The 17,980-nt window shown below is 42.3% G+C and overlaps 2 protein-coding genes across 3 annotated transcripts; one reads left to right on the top strand and one right to left on the bottom strand.

Annotated features, from left to right (window-relative positions):
• Window positions 1-992: 992 nt before the first annotated feature.
• Window positions 993-7,906, top strand: rab3il1 (RAB3A interacting protein (rabin3)-like 1). Of its 2 annotated transcripts, XM_079275848.1 has the most exons (11): window positions 993-1,097; window positions 2,527-2,710; window positions 2,837-2,932; window positions 3,728-3,805; window positions 4,063-4,281; window positions 4,808-4,936; window positions 5,467-5,579; window positions 5,812-5,835; window positions 6,229-6,328; window positions 6,415-6,481; window positions 6,637-7,906. In XM_079275848.1, the coding sequence occupies exons 1-11, from the start codon at window positions 1,054-1,056 to the stop codon at window positions 6,720-6,722; spliced, it is 1,140 nt and encodes a 379-aa protein (XP_079131974.1). In that variant the 5' UTR covers window positions 993-1,053; the 3' UTR covers window positions 6,723-7,906. The 2 variants fall into 2 exon arrangements, with proteins under 2 accessions (XP_079131974.1, XP_079131975.1); XM_079275849.1 differs by lacking the exon at window positions 5,812-5,835.
• Window positions 7,907-8,631: 725 nt separating this feature from the next.
• epx (eosinophil peroxidase) lies at window positions 8,632-17,000 on the bottom strand (the record flags this gene model as incomplete). Its single annotated transcript, XM_079277751.1, has 17 exons — window positions 8,632-8,689; window positions 9,460-9,556; window positions 9,771-9,854; window positions 10,408-10,572; window positions 10,653-10,864; window positions 10,946-11,183; window positions 13,608-13,778; window positions 13,871-14,129; window positions 14,207-14,367; window positions 14,446-14,812; window positions 15,218-15,424; window positions 15,510-15,639; window positions 15,754-15,886; window positions 16,344-16,519; window positions 16,631-16,721; window positions 16,808-16,895; window positions 16,983-17,000. 17 exons carry the CDS (start codon window positions 16,998-17,000, stop codon window positions 8,632-8,634), a joined length of 2,655 nt encoding a protein of 884 aa, XP_079133877.1.
• Window positions 17,001-17,980: the final 980 nt, after the last annotated feature.

Raw genomic sequence — 17,980 nt, 5'->3', positions numbered from 1 at the left:
ATGAAGTCTTATTCTGCATTACAGCCATCAGACTCCATGCAGCACGTTCAGCACACATTCGGGTTTTCAGTCCGTGGGTCTCCTGCAGGTCAGATCAGGATTTGTTTCAATTGTATTTTTGTTGCTTTATTAGAGGGTACAGTGGAGAGCTGACAGGAAATGAGGCACGAGAACGAGATGAAGGATGATGTGAAACAAAGGCCTCTGGCTGTAGGCAACAGATAAATTATAATATATTTTGTGCTTTTAGTTTTAGTGATGCTGCATGATTGCACTACATCTTTTTTATTTTATGTGTATTATCAAGGAATTAGTTTGCAAAAATAAAACATGGAAACGATAGAAACCATTTATTTTAAACGATACATTTACTCTGTAGGCTGGACCTCCAATTGTGCAAAGCTGGGAACTAAACTTGGGCTTCACTGTGTGTTATTTGTGCTTTAATTCAACATTATATCATCTGAAATGATAGGGCCTGAAAGTTGCTCCTGCTTTTTTACTCAATCTAGACCCCTGTCTTGAAGATTATCCCTCAGTCATTTTCCTTTTTATTTAGTAGGCCTAATGTGCTTCTGTTTATATGTGTCATACTTAAAGACAGCAGGTTTGACGCCAGGTATTCCAGCATAGAAAGTAAAGAAAAACTGTACATAATGCACAAACAGTGGTGCAGCGCCACATTTCTTTCCTTAGAGATTCAGCAGGACAATCAGGCCACGATACTCCACTTTGAAATGATTCTATGTTTACTGAACAATGTTTAGGGCTTCACCCCCCTCGTTTCCCGAAGGGGTTAACTGTTAGAGCCGCACGTGCTCCCACTTACAGATAAACAGGTACGCGTATCAGGTGTTGGTTTACTCTGGATGTTGGCTCGAGGTTATTGCGCGGTGCGCACTGTTGTGCTCCGGCAGAGGACCGGCCCGGGTTTTGTCGGTGAGGGCGTTGGGAGTGGATGCGCTGTCATGTGACCGGTGCGTAAAGGGCAGAACAGGAGTGGAGAGACACTCGCTTTTTAAAAAAATTCTTCCTGTAAATAAGGACGCGGGGATGAGAAGCGAAACCGTGTCGGCCGCGGCTGGAAAAAGTGTTTTGTAAGTCTGCGTTACACTTTAAAATCGTTTCTTTTGTTCTCAGCAGATCGCTGCTGTTCTTGTCGGTCGTCTACGTCAGCGTCCGCATTCCTCCGCTGATTTAAAACAGCTGCGGTTTCTAAGGTGCGCTCAGTTTTTACAGTATTTGTTAATTTAATAACAACAACAACAACTGAAGGACGCGGGAGGGGAGACGCTGACAGACACACAGCCAGGGTGGGCGATTGATCTGCGGTCCCGGGACACTGACAGGGTAAGGGCGGCCACTGAGGGAAACCTACCCGCTGTAAAAAGTTGCAGCGTTAACTGTTAACTAACGACTATAGCGGAACGCCCCGGTTAATGTTTGTGGGTCGGTCAAGGTCGTTTTTTTTGCAGCTTTAAGCTTTCAAACGTTTGAATGTTGCGATTGCTCGTGCACTAGCAGAGGGTCTAAACCTGTGGTCCGGGGTCTCGCAGAGGTCTCAAGTGTTTCCACTGACAGTGACTCAGGGGGGAAATGATTCCTCATCAGAGCTGTGAATGAAAATATGTTTATGTTGCCAGACACAATCCTGCTGTCTATTTTAAACTGATGATAAGAAAACAGTGTTTGAAACCTGAAGTGGGAAACATTTGAATGAACTTTATAAAGTGTTGTTGTTCAGTACAACATTTGGATAAAAGCGTCTGCTAAATGACTGTCATGTAATGTAAGCTGTTGTTGTAAACATTTTAAATTGTGTATTTCACAGGTTTAGCAGTTCTCGGTTTGTTAGGTTTACCTTGCTGAAAACGAAAACATCCTTGCATTAAATCCTATTAACAATAATTCTCTGGGCTCATGAACTGGCTGACATTTTCCTATTGCATCATTTTCTTTTTGTTGAAACATTGGCTATACACGAGGTAGACAAAATATTAGAAACACTAAAGTACAGCCTCCCAAAAACTGAACAATATAACCTTACTGTCAGGTTAAGGATTTCATTTATTTTAGCCAGGTGTACCGAATGAATACCAATTAGTCTTTTATTGTTGCTGATGATCACCCAGTCCTACATGAAAGTGATGACTTCATAGTTTCATGTTCTTTGTTGGGGTCACTTTCTGTTGATCCATGTGTGAATGGAAAACTCCAACACTAAACTGGTTTTAAGTTAAAAGTCATAATGTACAATATATAGCATAAGGTTGAAATGTTATGTTAACAACAGTTATCTTAAAATAAATCTTAAAGTTAAAAGTAAAACCCTAAAAATTGATTTACATCTGCAGCTCCTTGGCACCCACAATTGAGACACACACACAATGACCTACAACGCAAAGCATACAGGAAAGATGAATTGTGGGTCATTATCATGACATCAACCTAATGTCATAGTACCCTGTCTTTATAACGACTCAGTTTCAGGAGTGGACATGAAATCTTTATGTTTCTTCATGTTAGGTTGGTAGATCTGGATCCAGAGCCCAAGTCCAGAGTGGAGGGAGGAGGCAAGGCTGGGCCCATCTCAGGCAGGGACCATGGCGGCCTCTCCCGGCTTCGTAGCTCCTCGCTGGAGATCAAAGAAAAAGAAATTCGAGAAAAGGGCTCGGAGATCCTCAGGGAACAGTTGGACACTGCAAAGAAGGTGTTGCAACCTACTTCATGCTATTGCACATGGACACGCAACGCATTGTGTGACCTGACAAAAACGTTGACGATGCAAATGTCCTTCCTTAAATGTGATTGTGAACTTTTCTCTGACACAATTCAGGAACTGAAACTAAAGGACAAGGAGTGTGAGCGTCTGTCGCAGGTCAGGAACCAACTGGAGCAGGAGCTGGAAGAGCTGACTGCCAGTCTGTTTGAAGTAAGCAACAATCAAGTGATGTGATGCTGTGATGCATTACAATCATCTCGTCAATTATCAACTCGTCGGCTCACCTCAGCTCGACAGAAAGTTTCAGCCTCTTGTGGTTCATAGTTTTGGTTTTCTTGCCTCAGAAATGCAATCATCAAGTAATCCTTAAAACGTCAGAGAATAGTGAAATGTTCATCAAGATTTTCCAGGTGTCTAGTTTTGTCTGATTGTCTGAAACCCAGACATAATTTATATGGCCCGATACAATCTGTTTATGATCTAAGCACATGTTGTTTAATCATGTTGTTTGAGAAAAAACTTCTCACAGTTGCCCAACTGTGAGAAGTTGTAAAGGAGAGAAGCAGCTTAGCTTGCGTATCATCAAATTTCCCAATTGCATTTGTGTTTTCCACATCGCAGAAATCATAGGACTCTAATTTAACAATTGTAGAACGAGAAATCCTCAATTTGGAGACACTGGAAACGGTGGATATTTGTTTTATTTAATTTGCTTGCACATTACACAAAAACAATTTATGTATTTTAAAATATGAAATGTACACAGACGTTCACTTGTACTTTCACCTACATATACCCAGTTATGACTTTAAAGTAAACAAAAGCTTGTTTTGTGTTGTCATATCTTTGATGTTTTCATCACTTATTACTGCTTTAACAGATTTGCTGTTCATAATTAGTGAATTATCAAGAACAATGCCCGATCAAGGATTTCAGACATCCTTTTTCAAAAACCACAGTATAAATGGACAACAGATAACTTTGTGACAATCTTCATGGCAACAGGAAGCACACAAGATGGTGCATGAGGCTAACGTCAAACAAGCAGCAGCGGAGAAACAACTGAAGGAGGCTCAGGGAAAGGTGTGTGATGACGTGTCTCTGTTTCTGTACTGCAGCTCAAACTGTGTCATTTAAATTCATTCATTGCAGCTGAACCATTTTTTAATTGAACTGATGTGTCTTAAAAATTGGCAGCTGCTATTTTAAGTTTCTTTGAGATACGTTTGATGTCAGAAAATAAAGTTGCTGTTATTGATTTTCCTTCCATCGTCAGACTTTTGTCACTTTCCCCGTTTCCTTTTTTTTCCCACTGTACTTTTACTGCGTCTGGCTCCCAGATTGATGTTCTGCAAGCCGAGGTGACGGCACTCAAGACTCTGGTGCTGACATCGACACCTTCTTCACCGAACCGCCAGCTGCATCCACAGCTGCAGCCGCCAGGAACCAGGGGAGCGGCACGCCACGTCCGCAATAAGAGCGCGAGCGGTGCCTTTACATCTTCACCTGGAAAGCCAAAACCTTCCTCAGTTTCCATTGCGGCCAAAGAGGACCGAGAGGTAACCTTAATGACGTTTGCATTTGCTTCTTCTTTGTGCGTTTCTCTGTTTCCCTCATCTCTGTTTCCAGTTCTCTTGGCTTTTTTCTTTTCTCCCAGTACTAACCTCTCCTGACTTGTTCTTCCTCTCTGTCTCTGGTCGCTCTTCCTCTCTCAGCCTGCTGTTCCTGCTCTCCTTTCTCTGATACTCTGCCTTGTTCCTGGCCAATCTGTCAGTGTGACAACTGACCCTTACTCGGAGCGGGGGGAGGGGCTGTGCACTGACAGCAGACAGGTAACTGCATCTCTTCGACCAGGCCTCATAAGGGCCCAAATGCCTTGAAACCGCCTTGAAAACTCCTTGAAAACTCCTTGAAAACGTCTGACGCTGTTATTCTTAAGTACACCGATAGATTTAAATGGTCGTACACGCACCAAACGCGTGCCAAACTACTTCAACCTTGTTTCGATTTTGAAAAGTCAAATGAGGACCCATCGACCAAAGCTGTCTTTTTCTGCGGTCTACTCAGTGAGTTTTCTTTCTCCAGGTGGACTCTGTTCTGTATGCAGAGTTCTTGCTGTGGAAGGAGAATCCAAGTGTAGAGCGCTCCTCTGTCTTCTTGAGTCGCATCTACGGAGAAGACATCGGACCCTGCCTCTCCTTCACCAGATCTGAGGTCAGAATCCACCACTGCCGTTGTTACATTTCATTGTTTGAAGTAGGGCTGTCACATTTTCACTACACCATTGTCGTGGTCTAAAGAATTCATGATAACAATATTATTGCAATAGCCACGGAAAATTAGTTTTAAAAACCCCCAATGCGAATGAATGCCATCACTCTTTGTTTATTGTGTGTTTAGTCTGTTTTCTGGCAAATGAATTGCACTCAAAGTCTTTGTGTAGCGATGTGGGGAGAGAGTGGATTACTTACACGTTATTACACTCCTGCCTCCTTCGTTAGAGCAGAACGCTGCTCTGAATAACAGACCATTGCAATTAGGCCTCCACTCAATGCGAGTGTAGGGATGTGGAGAGAGTCTGTAACCGTTTAATAGGCACTGGATTATTTACACAATATTATTACATGTTTATTAGACTGTTAACAGGATACTAATATTTCATTTTTTAAATAACAAAGTACCGGTATATTGCGACACTCCTAGTTTAAAGTCATGTTAACATGATTGAGAACTGTTCTTCACAGCTGTCGCAGCTGGTGCAGAGTGCAGTGGAAAACAACTCTCTGACGATCGAGCCGGTGGCCATGTCGGCGTTGCCGGTGGTCAAAGCCGCCGCTATCGAGTGTGGCGGACCGAAGTGAGTTATCACGACGACGCGTCGTCTGCCAATGTGTCCTCTCTTTCACCATTCACTGCTAAACAATGGCTGAATCAGCACTGACAATCCACTGTTCTTTGGTTTTGTGATTCCTCCTGATGATTAGTGGTCATAGAAGGTGTTTCACTGTCTTCCCACGTATCTGAGAGGGGTTTAATGAACAGGCACATTTCTAATCACTGTCTGATTTAAGATCATCTTTTCTTTCCAGTGGCTTTAGGGCAGGAATAGAGACGTAAGTCCTCTCAGGAACAATCACTTGCTTTTCACTAACACAAATTACGACAGCATGAAGTCCACCGATCCAGGCGTCTGAAAGGTTGTAAACAAATCTGTAAATGAATGACTTCTGCATGTGTGTGTGTGAATATATATTCATGAACCGTTTCCTCTTCCAGTGACTAACGTTCTCTGATTGCGCACGACTATTCTTTTTTGCTCTTTCTCTTCTAAAACGTTTGTGTCTGGAATGTGTTTTCACTTCGGTCTTAATTCAAAGTTGCACAAGTTTTGTTGTTAACACTGCCGGAAGGGATTTTACTCGTGTTGGCTGTGATTTAAACAGTGACAAGTGTGTATTCACGTGTTGAAGCCGTAATTGTCTGACAACTGATCTCTCTGTTTGTAGAAAATGTGCATTAAGCGGCATGTCGCGCCTCTGCCGACATCGCATTAAACTTGGTGACAAGGGGAGCTACTATTACATCTCTCCTTCCAGCCGAGCACGGGTAACTATCGCTTCGTCTCTGCAACCTTCGGTAGACGCACATTAAGTGTTGCTACATGTGACCTGGTCCGTATCTCGCCTTTCTAGATCACAGCTGTTTGCAATTTCTTTACTTATATCCGCTACATCCAGCAGGGCCTGGTGAGACACGATGGTAAGTTAATACTGACGTGTGTTTTAAATATCATGTTATTTTCTATGTATGACTCTGTTTTGCCTCCTTCGCCTCTTGCTTTGCCAACACGGGTTTTGTTCAGGCAGCTGACGTGTTGTCTCTTTTCTTGTTGTTGTCTCTTTGCCTTCGTCCAGCGGAGCAGATGTTCTGGGAGGTGACGCGTCTCCGCAGAGAGATGACTGTGGCCAAGTTAGGTTTCTACCTCACTGACCAGGGCTAGAGGACCCGACAGTCCACTGAAACACCCGAAAGGACAGCATTATTACAATCCAGGACCTTGATTATTCGAGGTCAGGGTTAAACCGTGGTAACTAACTGTTCTTGGATCAGTTTTTGTAGCAGGGATTGTACAGAATTAGTGCTGCAAGCAGAGGTTGATCAACAAGGGAAGTAGAAACTGTTCATGTGCCACTTCTATGCAATATGACAGAGTTAAACCAGCACAGCTAGAAAGAAGTGAAATAACATGACTTTAAAGATGGTGGTATTCCCAGATATGTAAAATATATTTTCTGTTATACTGCAGGCCTCCAGTAATTCTCCCCACCGGTGAGGAGAATTGTTACTTTTTCTGAACCTCCCCGGCGGAGTATACACAACGTCTCATGTTAATACAAATACACTCCAAGTTTCATGTTCCAGGCGTTAGTCTGTTGAAAAGATGAGCACGAAGAATGAAAGCAGTGTAGAGACTTTAGTTGGTCTCTTACCTCAAGTATTCCATACTTGTATAACTATGTAATGTAATCGTTCTCCTGTGAGATTGACGATATCCATGTGGTTTCCACGGAACAATTATGTGGGTTGTTTTCTTCATTCTTACATAAATATAATGCTCACTAGCATCTCTTAGTTACTTTCATTTATCGGCTCAAACACCAGACATGTGTCTCAGCATGGCCTTCATTTTGTTGATGCATTCTTGCACTACTTGTTCTAGATGCTTTGTACAAACGCGTCAATGAAACGGCTTCATGTTAGCCTGACCTGACCTGAACGTCATAATCCAAAATAATGTTAATAACTTAGTTATGACACCTCCACACTTAAAATAGTGACTGTTTTACAATAGTCAAAAAATGAACCAGCTTCAATAGAAGTGATTGCAATATGCACAACTGTGGTTTTGCATGTTTGCAATGAAGAGTATGTACATGTTAAAGCCATAAATTACTTTGCATGAATGTAGTACATAGCCATATTATACAGTGTATATTGGTTGTACTTCATAGTATAGAGTTGTTGTTGTTATTAATGTCCAATTTGTACAGAAATGGTCCGTTGAAGGTAAACATGACAATAACTGCTTCTTAGCCTTCGTTAGGGCTTCGAGGTTCCTAACCTCAGTGTACTGACAATTAAAACGCTCCATTAAAGACGAGGCATTGTAGCCTCACTACATCACCTTCGAAGTGTGTGTGTGATTTATAGGTCTCGTCAGAGCAAAATCTAACAGAAGATAAATGAATCCGCTGGTGTGATGTCGGCTCTTTGTGGCCTTTTGTGAAGTTTACGGAAAGATGATGCATCGCTGTAGTTCACTTTAAATCGGAGACCTATTTCTCTCAGGGCACGACGCTGACTTGGCTTTAGATTCGTCACTAGGAACATGGTTACCCCGATACCAAATGCTCCGAAACACACAGTTACTCAACGGGTTTGTAAGCAGGAATAAGGCACGGGGATACAGAGACGATATCCCGCTCAGAGAGGCTTTATGCAATGAAAATCTGTTTCTGGAGCAGACATTCCAGTGAGATTTGAGTTTCCGGATTGAAAGGACTTTGGTAAACTTGTTATTCTGTTTTCATGGCCTCATCATACAGATTACAACCTGAATAAATCGTTTGACTTGGATTGGTCAGTGACATAATGTGTAGTCAGAGGACAAAACATGTGATCACATGAGCAGGTCATGCTTTATAGGTAGTTATCTACAACAGGGATACTTATTAATGTAAAACGTTCGTCTAGCCTTAATGTTGTAAATGAACAAGACAAAATATTCTACTACTATATAGACAAAGTGCAAAGACCAATACATTTGCAACTTAAAATAATGAAGACAGTAAGATAATCAAATAACATGCTTTAGAGGAACATTAAAACAAACATTGCCCAAACTCTTTTTAACTTTTCCCCTGGCAACATCCGGCATTGACCAACTCTTCTTTCTTTGGAAAATATCTGCAACAGAGATATTTAGTTATTCACATTTAACTTAACTTATGTTACAGGGGCGAATTAACAATTCATAGAACATGTCAATTTACTAAATATGTGACTTTAGCAGTGGTGGAATGTGACTAAGTACAATTACATGTAAGTACAGTACAAATCCAAGGGATGTGTACTTTAATTTACCTTTTTATGCAACTTTACACTTCTACTCAATTATATCTCGGAGACAAATTCTGTACTTTTTACTCCAGTGAATTTGTCTCGTAATTGCAGTTATTGGTTACTTTTCAGATTACAATTTTTCATGCTCTTACTGTCACTGTCGTGAAAACCACATCTCCAAATTTGTAATTAGAAGTTTTCCTTCATGGGTTCCTTTTCTTTTAAATTCACTCTTTAAAAACCCTTTCGGATCAGCTGAAATTGTCACATTATTTACCTTTTCCCACTTAGTCATTATATCCACATCACCGATGATTATTTATCAAAATTCTCATTGTGATTGTAGTCAAGCCTACAATATCATCAAAGAGGAGTATTTACTGACTTATTTCATACCGTAGAACAAATTGTAAAAACTTCTTAAACTTGAGTTATCCACAATCCTTCATTCAGGCATTTAACCAAAAACCCATTAAAAAAAACCCCATTGGTTTCAAGACGAGGGAAACCGAAGTACAACAATTCCTTTGTAGCAATGGCAATCCTTTAGTATTTGTATAACGCAACAAAAACACCTGGACCCATTACGTCGATTTGTACCGTCGCTGTCTTACCTTCGACAACAGAACATGATCATCAGCAGAGCCGCCACACCACCGATCACTACTACCACTGCAGTGACCACGGAGACGACGGGCAGCGAGGAGGGTTCTGCATCAGCAACACAAACATGAAGGTCCAGGATCAGAAGTAAGAGATGGTTTTAAGCTGTGCATGTTGAAATGACTCTCAGCAATGTAAGTAAGGACGGATTTATCTACTTTTCAAAACAAGTTACAAAATACTGAACAACAAAAGCATTTGGCACCAAATATCAAACAGGAAGAACACGTGCTAAAAGAATCTTCAAATACTCTGAACCAACCTGAGCAAGTAAAGGAACCGGGTATGTTGAGACACTCCAGATTTAGTGGGCAGACAGAAGTTTGTTCTATACATTCATTAATATCTGCAACAGTCAGGAAAACACACTGATATGAATGACACGTGCATTTTGTAGCTAATCGCCGGTTTCTCACAAAAAGAATTATAGTTCGGTAATAGCTGACGAAGCAATTTCACCTCAAGATTAATTGAGAAGCTCTTCTGGAGCTTTTGATCGCATTTGAGGTTGTCTCCTACATGTTGGCTTTAAAGTTGAGATTGTACCGTCACTCTTGATCATGTGTTGAGATTATTTAGTCGACGACGGTTTCCAAAGTCAATAATTAACTTCATGTAGATAACAAGCCATTAAAGTGCTCAGAGAAATAGAAACGGCTACAATTTCTTTACATCTGGGAAAACTCCCATCTGCTAAGGAAGATCATGTGATGAGATCAAAAGCTCCAGAAGACCGAATGGACCTTGTTGGGAGATTGTTTTGCTGATTATGTTTTCCAAGATCTAGAAACGTTTTGCTTCACATCTGAATCTCAAGATCACCATCGTAAACCATATTTTGCTGCACTGGTCTTCATCTACTCCAGCCTTGCCACCAGGCCCTAGTTTAGTCTTCGTACCTTGACACGTTGGGGGTGTGGGGCTCCACTTCTGGCTGTTTGGATCACAGCTGACAGACGACGATCCCAGCAGCTTGAAGCCAGAGTGACACTGATACAGAATCACAGAGTCACAGAGCAGAGAGTAGCCAGATTGAATCCTGGGTATCGGACCACAGTTGGGATCTGTAAGAGAGGGCAGACATGTCCATGTGAAAACACAAGACAGACCTGATATCGCACTGTTTTCTTTTCAACTTCCTCACCTGTGTCTGGTTCTTTCCAGGGGCTGAGGTTGAGGTGGGAGATCAGCGGGTGCGAACAGGCCAGCATGTCCTCTGGCCTCTCGGTACGTGAGAACGGGTCAGCGGGGACATGAGTGATGTGGCTGTTGTCACAAATGATACGAGACAAAGAGACGCCGTGGAGGCGTCTCCTCTGGGTGCTAGTGAACACTCCTTCTCTCTCCCACCAAAACCTGGGGAGACCAAAGACAGTTTCAGATGTCTCTTCTTGCATTTTAATGGCCATGATGTTACATCGGAGGAGTTGGTGTCACCTGTCCCCGTCTCTCAGCGCTATGAACTGTTTCGCCAGCAGGCAGGACAGCAGTGGTCCGACTCGGCCTCCTGGAAGAGCGGGCTCAGAGATGGCCCCGACCCACACATCGATGTTGTGTGGCGTCCCGTAGAGGAGCTGGAGTTTGTGAGCCAAAGTGAAGTTAGCCAGAATTTCGGCCAGTTCTGATGTAGTATTGGGAACAGAGAGGCTGCAGGACTTTCTCCATGAGCCGTATCCTTATGGGGCGAGACGGGACAGGAAGTGAAGGGGAGCATTAAATACCGGGTTTCAATTACCTGAGACAAAAAGTACCTTTACTGAGCATCCGAATAAATGAACACGGTTCACTGATAACCAGGTGCAAAAGACTCAACATTCTACTTGAGCAAACACCGTGTACTGTATTTACAGGCTGACTGCGAACTCTTAACAACAACTTGTGTCTGAACTGACGAGCAATGTTTATTCAAACATCTACTGCTGGACTAGTGGGGATCTGGAGCGCTAATTAAAACACATTCCTACATCTGGAACTGGTTCATGAATCAAAGTCAGGGCAGACTGTTTTATGACATCCGAAAGTATGACATTTTTATTAAATACTTTTTTTATGACAGACTATACTATGACTTTTCGAATACATTTTATGACATGCTAAATTTAATTTATTATGACATACAATACTGACATTTCATGAGAAACCATAGTATGACTTTTTAATGTCATTATATAGTATCTCATACACACGAAATTATTGCATACTATGATATTTTTATATGACATGAAACATGTCACAGTAAAGTAAATCATTAAGATGTCATTAAAATCATATTTGACATACACATGTGTGTATTTTGCCTTAACAATTTCATGGTATAATATGTTATAAAGTCAAATTAAACGATGGCTTTTTTATGACATAGGCCTACATTAGTATGACATTTTATGACATACTATGACTTTATTATAATATAATATACCACGACTTTAATAATATTTGTATGACATACTGTCATTTATCGTCCTGCCTCCTAAGTTGTTTTCTTATTTTTTCATTTTGTCAGAATTTCCTGTTTTATTTTGTGTGACTTACCTCTCCTCTCGTTTCAGATAACTTCACTTCCGGCCTTTGTGTGTTTTACCGCTGTTGTGATTGTCTGACTGACTGATTGAATCCACCTGTGTCTAATCACCCACAACTGCCCAGTATATTTAAACCCTGCGTTACAGTCTGTGTGCCAGTTCTTCATCCTCTGTGTCAAACATTCCAGCGATTTTCCTTGTTATGCTTCTGTGATCTCTGCCTGTTTTTCCTTGACCACGTTTTTACCGATACCTTCTGCATACTTTCTCCTGTGGTTCCACATGTCGTAACACATACTATGACTTTTTATTACATTTGTAATGCCATATGAATATCATAGTATAGTGTGTAAAAAGTCACATATTATGTCATACAAATGTCATAGTGTAGTTTGTCATAAAAAAACTCATTGTAACTCGTGTAATAAAAACGTCATTAAAGTCACATTATAGTGTGCCATAACAATATGTGATATTGTACAGGAACACACACTCCCTGAGAACTCTCAGGGCAAAAAGGATTAAGTGCTGATAACCTTTGAGCCCAACAAAGCCTGGGGAATGGAGCCCAGATGGAGGACATCCAGGAAAATAGGGTATGATGCAAGACACAGCCTTTGCTGTCTAATCATCATCATCTGCCTGGTGGTATTTCCTCTCCTGCTGTGGTCTGATAAGAGACCAACACATATTTTAACCACATGTGCATCAGAGGCATCACCAGTGGCAGGCCAGAGTTTGACCAGCCTTACATTTAACAACAATAAAAATGATCAAAGGGTGGAATGTCAAGGAAATTGTGGCATTAAAGGTTTGTGAAATGTACTCTTTATGAAATGTAATCTTTAGGAGACATATGTTGTGATTTGAAGTTAGCTCACGAATGAGATTTTGAAGGGCTTTCATTTAGAAATGCTACATCAGAATGTCCTGGTTCTCTCTGAGTGACACCTTGAGGTGGTCTGCTATTAACGTGTTATGGAATGATTTTGCAACTATGCACCATTTCCTCTAAAATGTTATAAGACGAATAGCTTTTAAAACATTACAGTTAGTGAATTCAGTTTGAAACAGAAATTAAGTAGAAACAGGTTGCTGAGCAATACTTCATGGTAATTACATAGAACCTATGTGCCTTGCGCTCATAACATCAACCTATGTTACCTCATTATTATAAGGTTATAACCCCATTATTGTCACTATATTGCCATATTTAATCCAAATTCTACACTGATGTAGTCATTTTATTGCTAGCAGGTTACCACATTGTTACCAAAATGTCACTAGACTATTACAAAATAGTTTTGCCATCTTTAAATGTGTTCCCCATTAATACACTTTTTTGCCCCTTAGTAACCTGTTACATACATTTCCGTCCAATATTACCTTGATATGCAAATTGTAAATACTTGCTATTACCGAGTTTTTACTTTGGTGATCACATGGTATTACTTAACTATTACCTCTTTATATTCAAACTATTACTACACTATAACCATGTTATTACTGAGATGTAATGTAAAAAGCTACCGTGATGGTAAAACACTGTACTGTGCCAGAAGAAGGAAACCTGGTACCAGGCAGGCCGTGATCACGGCCCCTCTGGAGGTTAAGGGCCCCGAGGTCCAGAGGCATCCCTCCCTGTGCCTGAAACAGCCTCTCTGTCAGCTCCTCCACCATCATCTGACCTGGAGTCTGCAGCTTTGCCGGAGACAGCAACAGGCCGCGCAGCACAGGGTCTATACCACCTGACACACCAGGAGAAAAGAGAGAGATGGAAGCAGATATTAGTAAATTGTATGTAATTTGAGTTAAATGTACGACATCCTCGAAGTTTTACCTTCCTGCACGACCCTCCAAGACGCAAACAGGGAATGATGCAGAGGCAGCTGGGGATGCTGGGCGTTGGTGGTGTATCCTGGCCCCAGCCTGGTCACCACTGGCTGCACGGTGACGTGGGCAAAACGGAACGCAGCAGCTGCAAAGACGTTAGCGATGCTGGGATCCACCTCGGGATCATACCCCTTATAAGAAGGCATCAGACGAGACATGGCACTCTCACCGAGGACCCGCGGCAGGTAGTGCTCCCATGTTAGGATCTGGAAAGATTAAAAGAATGTCAGAGTGCCTGGTATGCTCATGTAGGTAGTGAACAGACAGAAGCTGCTAGAGATACCTGATGAACGGCTCCCATGATCTTGCGGGCCTCCTGATAAAGTGTATCAGGGCTCCAGCGAGGGTTGAGCAGGTGCAGCTCTTTGACCAGCCGGTTGTGCTCTCTCAGAAAGAGTGTGTGCAGCGCGATCATACCCAGATGTTCATTAGCTCTTGAATCACCTGTGAAACACAAATCGTGAACGAAAGCTCCACTGAAGCCTGCAGCGAACAGTCAACTCATTACATTTACTCGCTCACCAGCTTGAAAGCAGGATGTGGTGTTCTCCTGCTGCCTGGATCTTTCCAATGCCTCTGAGGTGATGGAGTTTCGGGGGCCGCAGGGGTCCAGGTGAGGCTGTTGGCGTGGCAAATATGGCATGTAGGCCAGCTCCTGGTCTGAGTGCTTGGAGTTGAGGGTCATTGAGCCCAGAGGAGATGAGCGGTTTCTCAGAGTCGAGGCCATACCGGTGGAGCTGCCGTACACCATACTGGCGTCTACAAACGAGGTGATGGCGTTGAGCTGCTCTCGGTGGCGCTGAGTCGGGACTCCAGCAACACAGCTGGGAGCAGAGCGGAAGAAAGGCATACAACTCTGGACGCCACTGCGAGGATCTGACGGAGGGATCTGGAGAGAGAGGTTATATGTTTTTTATCGTGGGTGATGAGGGGAAAACAAATATTCTTGTTTTAACTCGTAAAATATTTTTTCATGATAATATTGTGATAAAATACCTTTTTACCAAAGTTATTCATTGCTTGTGATTTACAACATTGTAAGTGGTTCATTTTTGTCATGCACCTTCATTTGTACTTTGTACCTCCCTTTATTTCATTTAATTTATTTATCTTCTTATGTTTCCTTTATTTCACTCTATATATTGCATGTGTATATGTACTTTATGCGTATGGAAAATTCAAACTCTTTAAATATTTATTTTAGTGTGTATATCGAGCGTCTGAGGTACACACATGTTTTTGAAACCAAATAAAAGTTCTATTACCAAATACAATCAAAGATGCAGGAGTGTACCTGTATGGGGAAGCACGGCGTGTCCCGGCTGCAGGTGTGTGTGCAGTCAGCTCCCGTCCTGAATGCGGACGTGCTGGGGCTCTGAGGCGTCAGGACCACGTCGTGGTCAATCCACTGACCCCATTCCACCAGCAGCTGGGAGAGAGTGGAGTCCAAGGAGATGTTGTCATTGTGAGTGAACAGCACTTCCTGAGACACCAGCCGCACCTGGACACCAAACAAAATCAGGAGGGTTTAAACGACGGCAGATGACGGGACAGAGGCCGACTGAGGGCTGCTGCAGGGCTCTTACTGGAGGCAGACTGGCGTTATGGTAGGTGTGCTCTGGGTCCCAGCTTCTGGGCATCCCCCACACATCCTCGTACTCTGCAGGCAGCCAGCGGGAATATGGGATGTTTGCAGCTCCCCATCTGGGATTATGTCTTAACAGGACAAAAAAACACAACAGACACAGCACAGTCATCAAAAAACAACTAAATCTATTGGAAGTCAGCACTGCTCTGTGACTACAAGTGTTCTGTTGTGTAAGCAATAACCTGTTGTTGCACTCTCCTGTGATGGATCTGTAGCGCTCAGACAGACAGTCGGTGTCACAGCTGGGTCTCTGCAGCTCAGCGGAGCAGCCTGTCACCTGCAGCAGATTCTCCATGTCTCTTTCACTCAGCAGCACTTTGGAACATACAGTTAACACAACATCTAAGTCATACAAACAATAACTATGATATTTAGAAGAAAAAACAACAGCTGGCTTTAACTTGTTTGGAGTGGTTGATCAGATCATTTGCTCTTGCCTTATGTCAGAAGACAAACCTATTTGAACCAACGGGCTCCTGACATTTTCTGTGAATTTGTACCGTTTACCTTCTGAATATTTTACTATTACATTTTGCTCACTTTTACGAATATTTAGCTTTTCGACAGTGAATCTGGGAACATGTTTGTTGCATTATATGAGGATAAATTAAAGGACAGCATAAAAAAAACCTGATGGCTATCTGTAGTCCGAAACGCACTGAAAGCCAATGTAAGGCGGGCCTTGCATGTAAGATAAGTACTAGTTGTAGAACTAGTATCCTTAAAGGTGATGAAACATCTCTGTGTGTTGTGTTTTTCTGCTGCTCTGTACCCCGATGGTCGGGCTGCACCATTGTGTGCGTGTAGACCATCTCTCTGATCAGCTCCACTGTGTTGTCCAACAGTTCTGCAGCCCTGATCTGAGTCCTGGTCTTGGCTTCAGTCTGTTTAAACTGAGCCAGCAGGTCACTGGGTCTCAGAGCGCCCTCAGACAGAGACTTCTTTACCCTGGAAACATTAATAGCGTTTAGTACAACAATGCTGTCCAGATGTAAAATGATGATGTGTATTTTTTGCAGTGGGTCTGAAATATCTCCATGGTGACCCAGTCATCTTTACCGTTCACTTGTGCGTGCGTAAGCAGCATCCGTCAGCTCAATCGCCCTCTGAAGTGCCTCCCTTACAAATACAGATCCTGGATACACAGATCCTGACATTGGCACAAAGGAAAACATGGATGCGGTTAGAAAACCTCAGTGTCTGGCCTCATCAGTAACAATCAAACAGAAATCCTACCTGAGGTGTTGTCAAATACCCTGTTCAGAGAAGCATGCTCGGGGAAGGAGAGCAGGACAAGAGCCAGTCCAAGCAGAGAGACGGACACCTAAAACCAGAACACACCTAACTGAATATTTCAAGAAATGTGCTTCTTTATTCGATTACAATAAGAAGGAAAACAAGTGAAACTCACCATGAGTGCTGCGTCCATCTAGAACATTCAAACTGTTCAATCCGTGCAGAAAGGATTAACTTCAGGTTTAGAAAACTAATCACGCTCATAGTACTCTGCCACTGCACTGACCATGACTTATCTTGACAGCCAACCTGTGTGTGTTCGTCCCCGAGCGTCCAGGTTGCCATTTATACACTGGCAGCAGAGCCAACAGGTATGTGCAGAATCCCCTTATCTGTCCTACTGGTGACAGGAACACAACATCAAACACTGGACTCTCTGCCTCGACTTAATAACATGCACATCAAATTTACTTCTGCCCTCATGATGACAACCTTCTGTCATATTTGGATAATTCCAATCAAATCAACAATTCTACCCATCCCTCGACAGAATATTGTCGTGAAGTATTGTAGAAGTGGACACAATCAACCAAACAAATACAGGCAGTGGAAACTTTAAAAGCAGATTGAAAAGACGAGCTCATTTATTGTTATTTCGCAGCCAAATGGAATTTCACAATGACATGTAAAGTACATCTTTCGTTTTCATTACAAGGGTGTCTGTCTTTGCCACATCTTCAATCTGATCGTCCCCGTGCCAGTGATGCAGACAGGTGGGCGAGCTGGAAGACGAGGATTCTGGGAAATGATTGAAGAACCAGGGATGAGGATGAAAAAAGGAACAGAAAGGTCTCAGTTCAACCAGGGTAGAGGACGTGACTCATAAAGTTTGGTTGTGTCTCACACGTGAAGCACCAGGCTGTCTGCGTCTTCCCTTTGATGCTCCAGGTGTGCGATACCATCAAATGAGTCATCAGTCCCATTTCATTACGATGTTATTAATATTATCTCTGCTAAACCACATTACCCAAAATCCACTTCATGTGACGTTCAAGATCTGAAATGTAGAAATGTTTTGTTCGCAAAAACGTCCTGTTGAAGCAAATTGCAAATACTTGAAATACAGGAAGATAAAAGGCCATTTCACCGGCCTTTCCAACTTATCTTTAATGG

Source organism: Melanostigma gelatinosum, assembly GCF_949748355.1.
Source record: "Melanostigma gelatinosum genome assembly, chromosome: 1".
Classification (NCBI taxonomy): domain Eukaryota; kingdom Metazoa; phylum Chordata; class Actinopteri; order Perciformes; family Zoarcidae; genus Melanostigma; species Melanostigma gelatinosum.
This window is presented reverse-complemented; position numbering and strand designations above follow the sequence as displayed.

Coding starts and splice junctions, on each gene's coding strand:
- rab3il1 (XM_079275848.1), top strand. CDS start 1,054: ATGAGAAGCGAAACCGTGTCGGCCGCGGCTGGAAAAAGTGTTTT. Junction 2,711..2,836: donor AGTTGGACACTGCAAAGAAG/GTGTTGCAACCT, acceptor GACACAATTCAG/GAACTGAAACTAAAGGACAA. Junction 5,836..6,228: donor TTTAGGGCAGGAATAGAGAC/GTAAGTCCTCTC, acceptor CTCTGTTTGTAG/AAAATGTGCATTAAGCGGCA.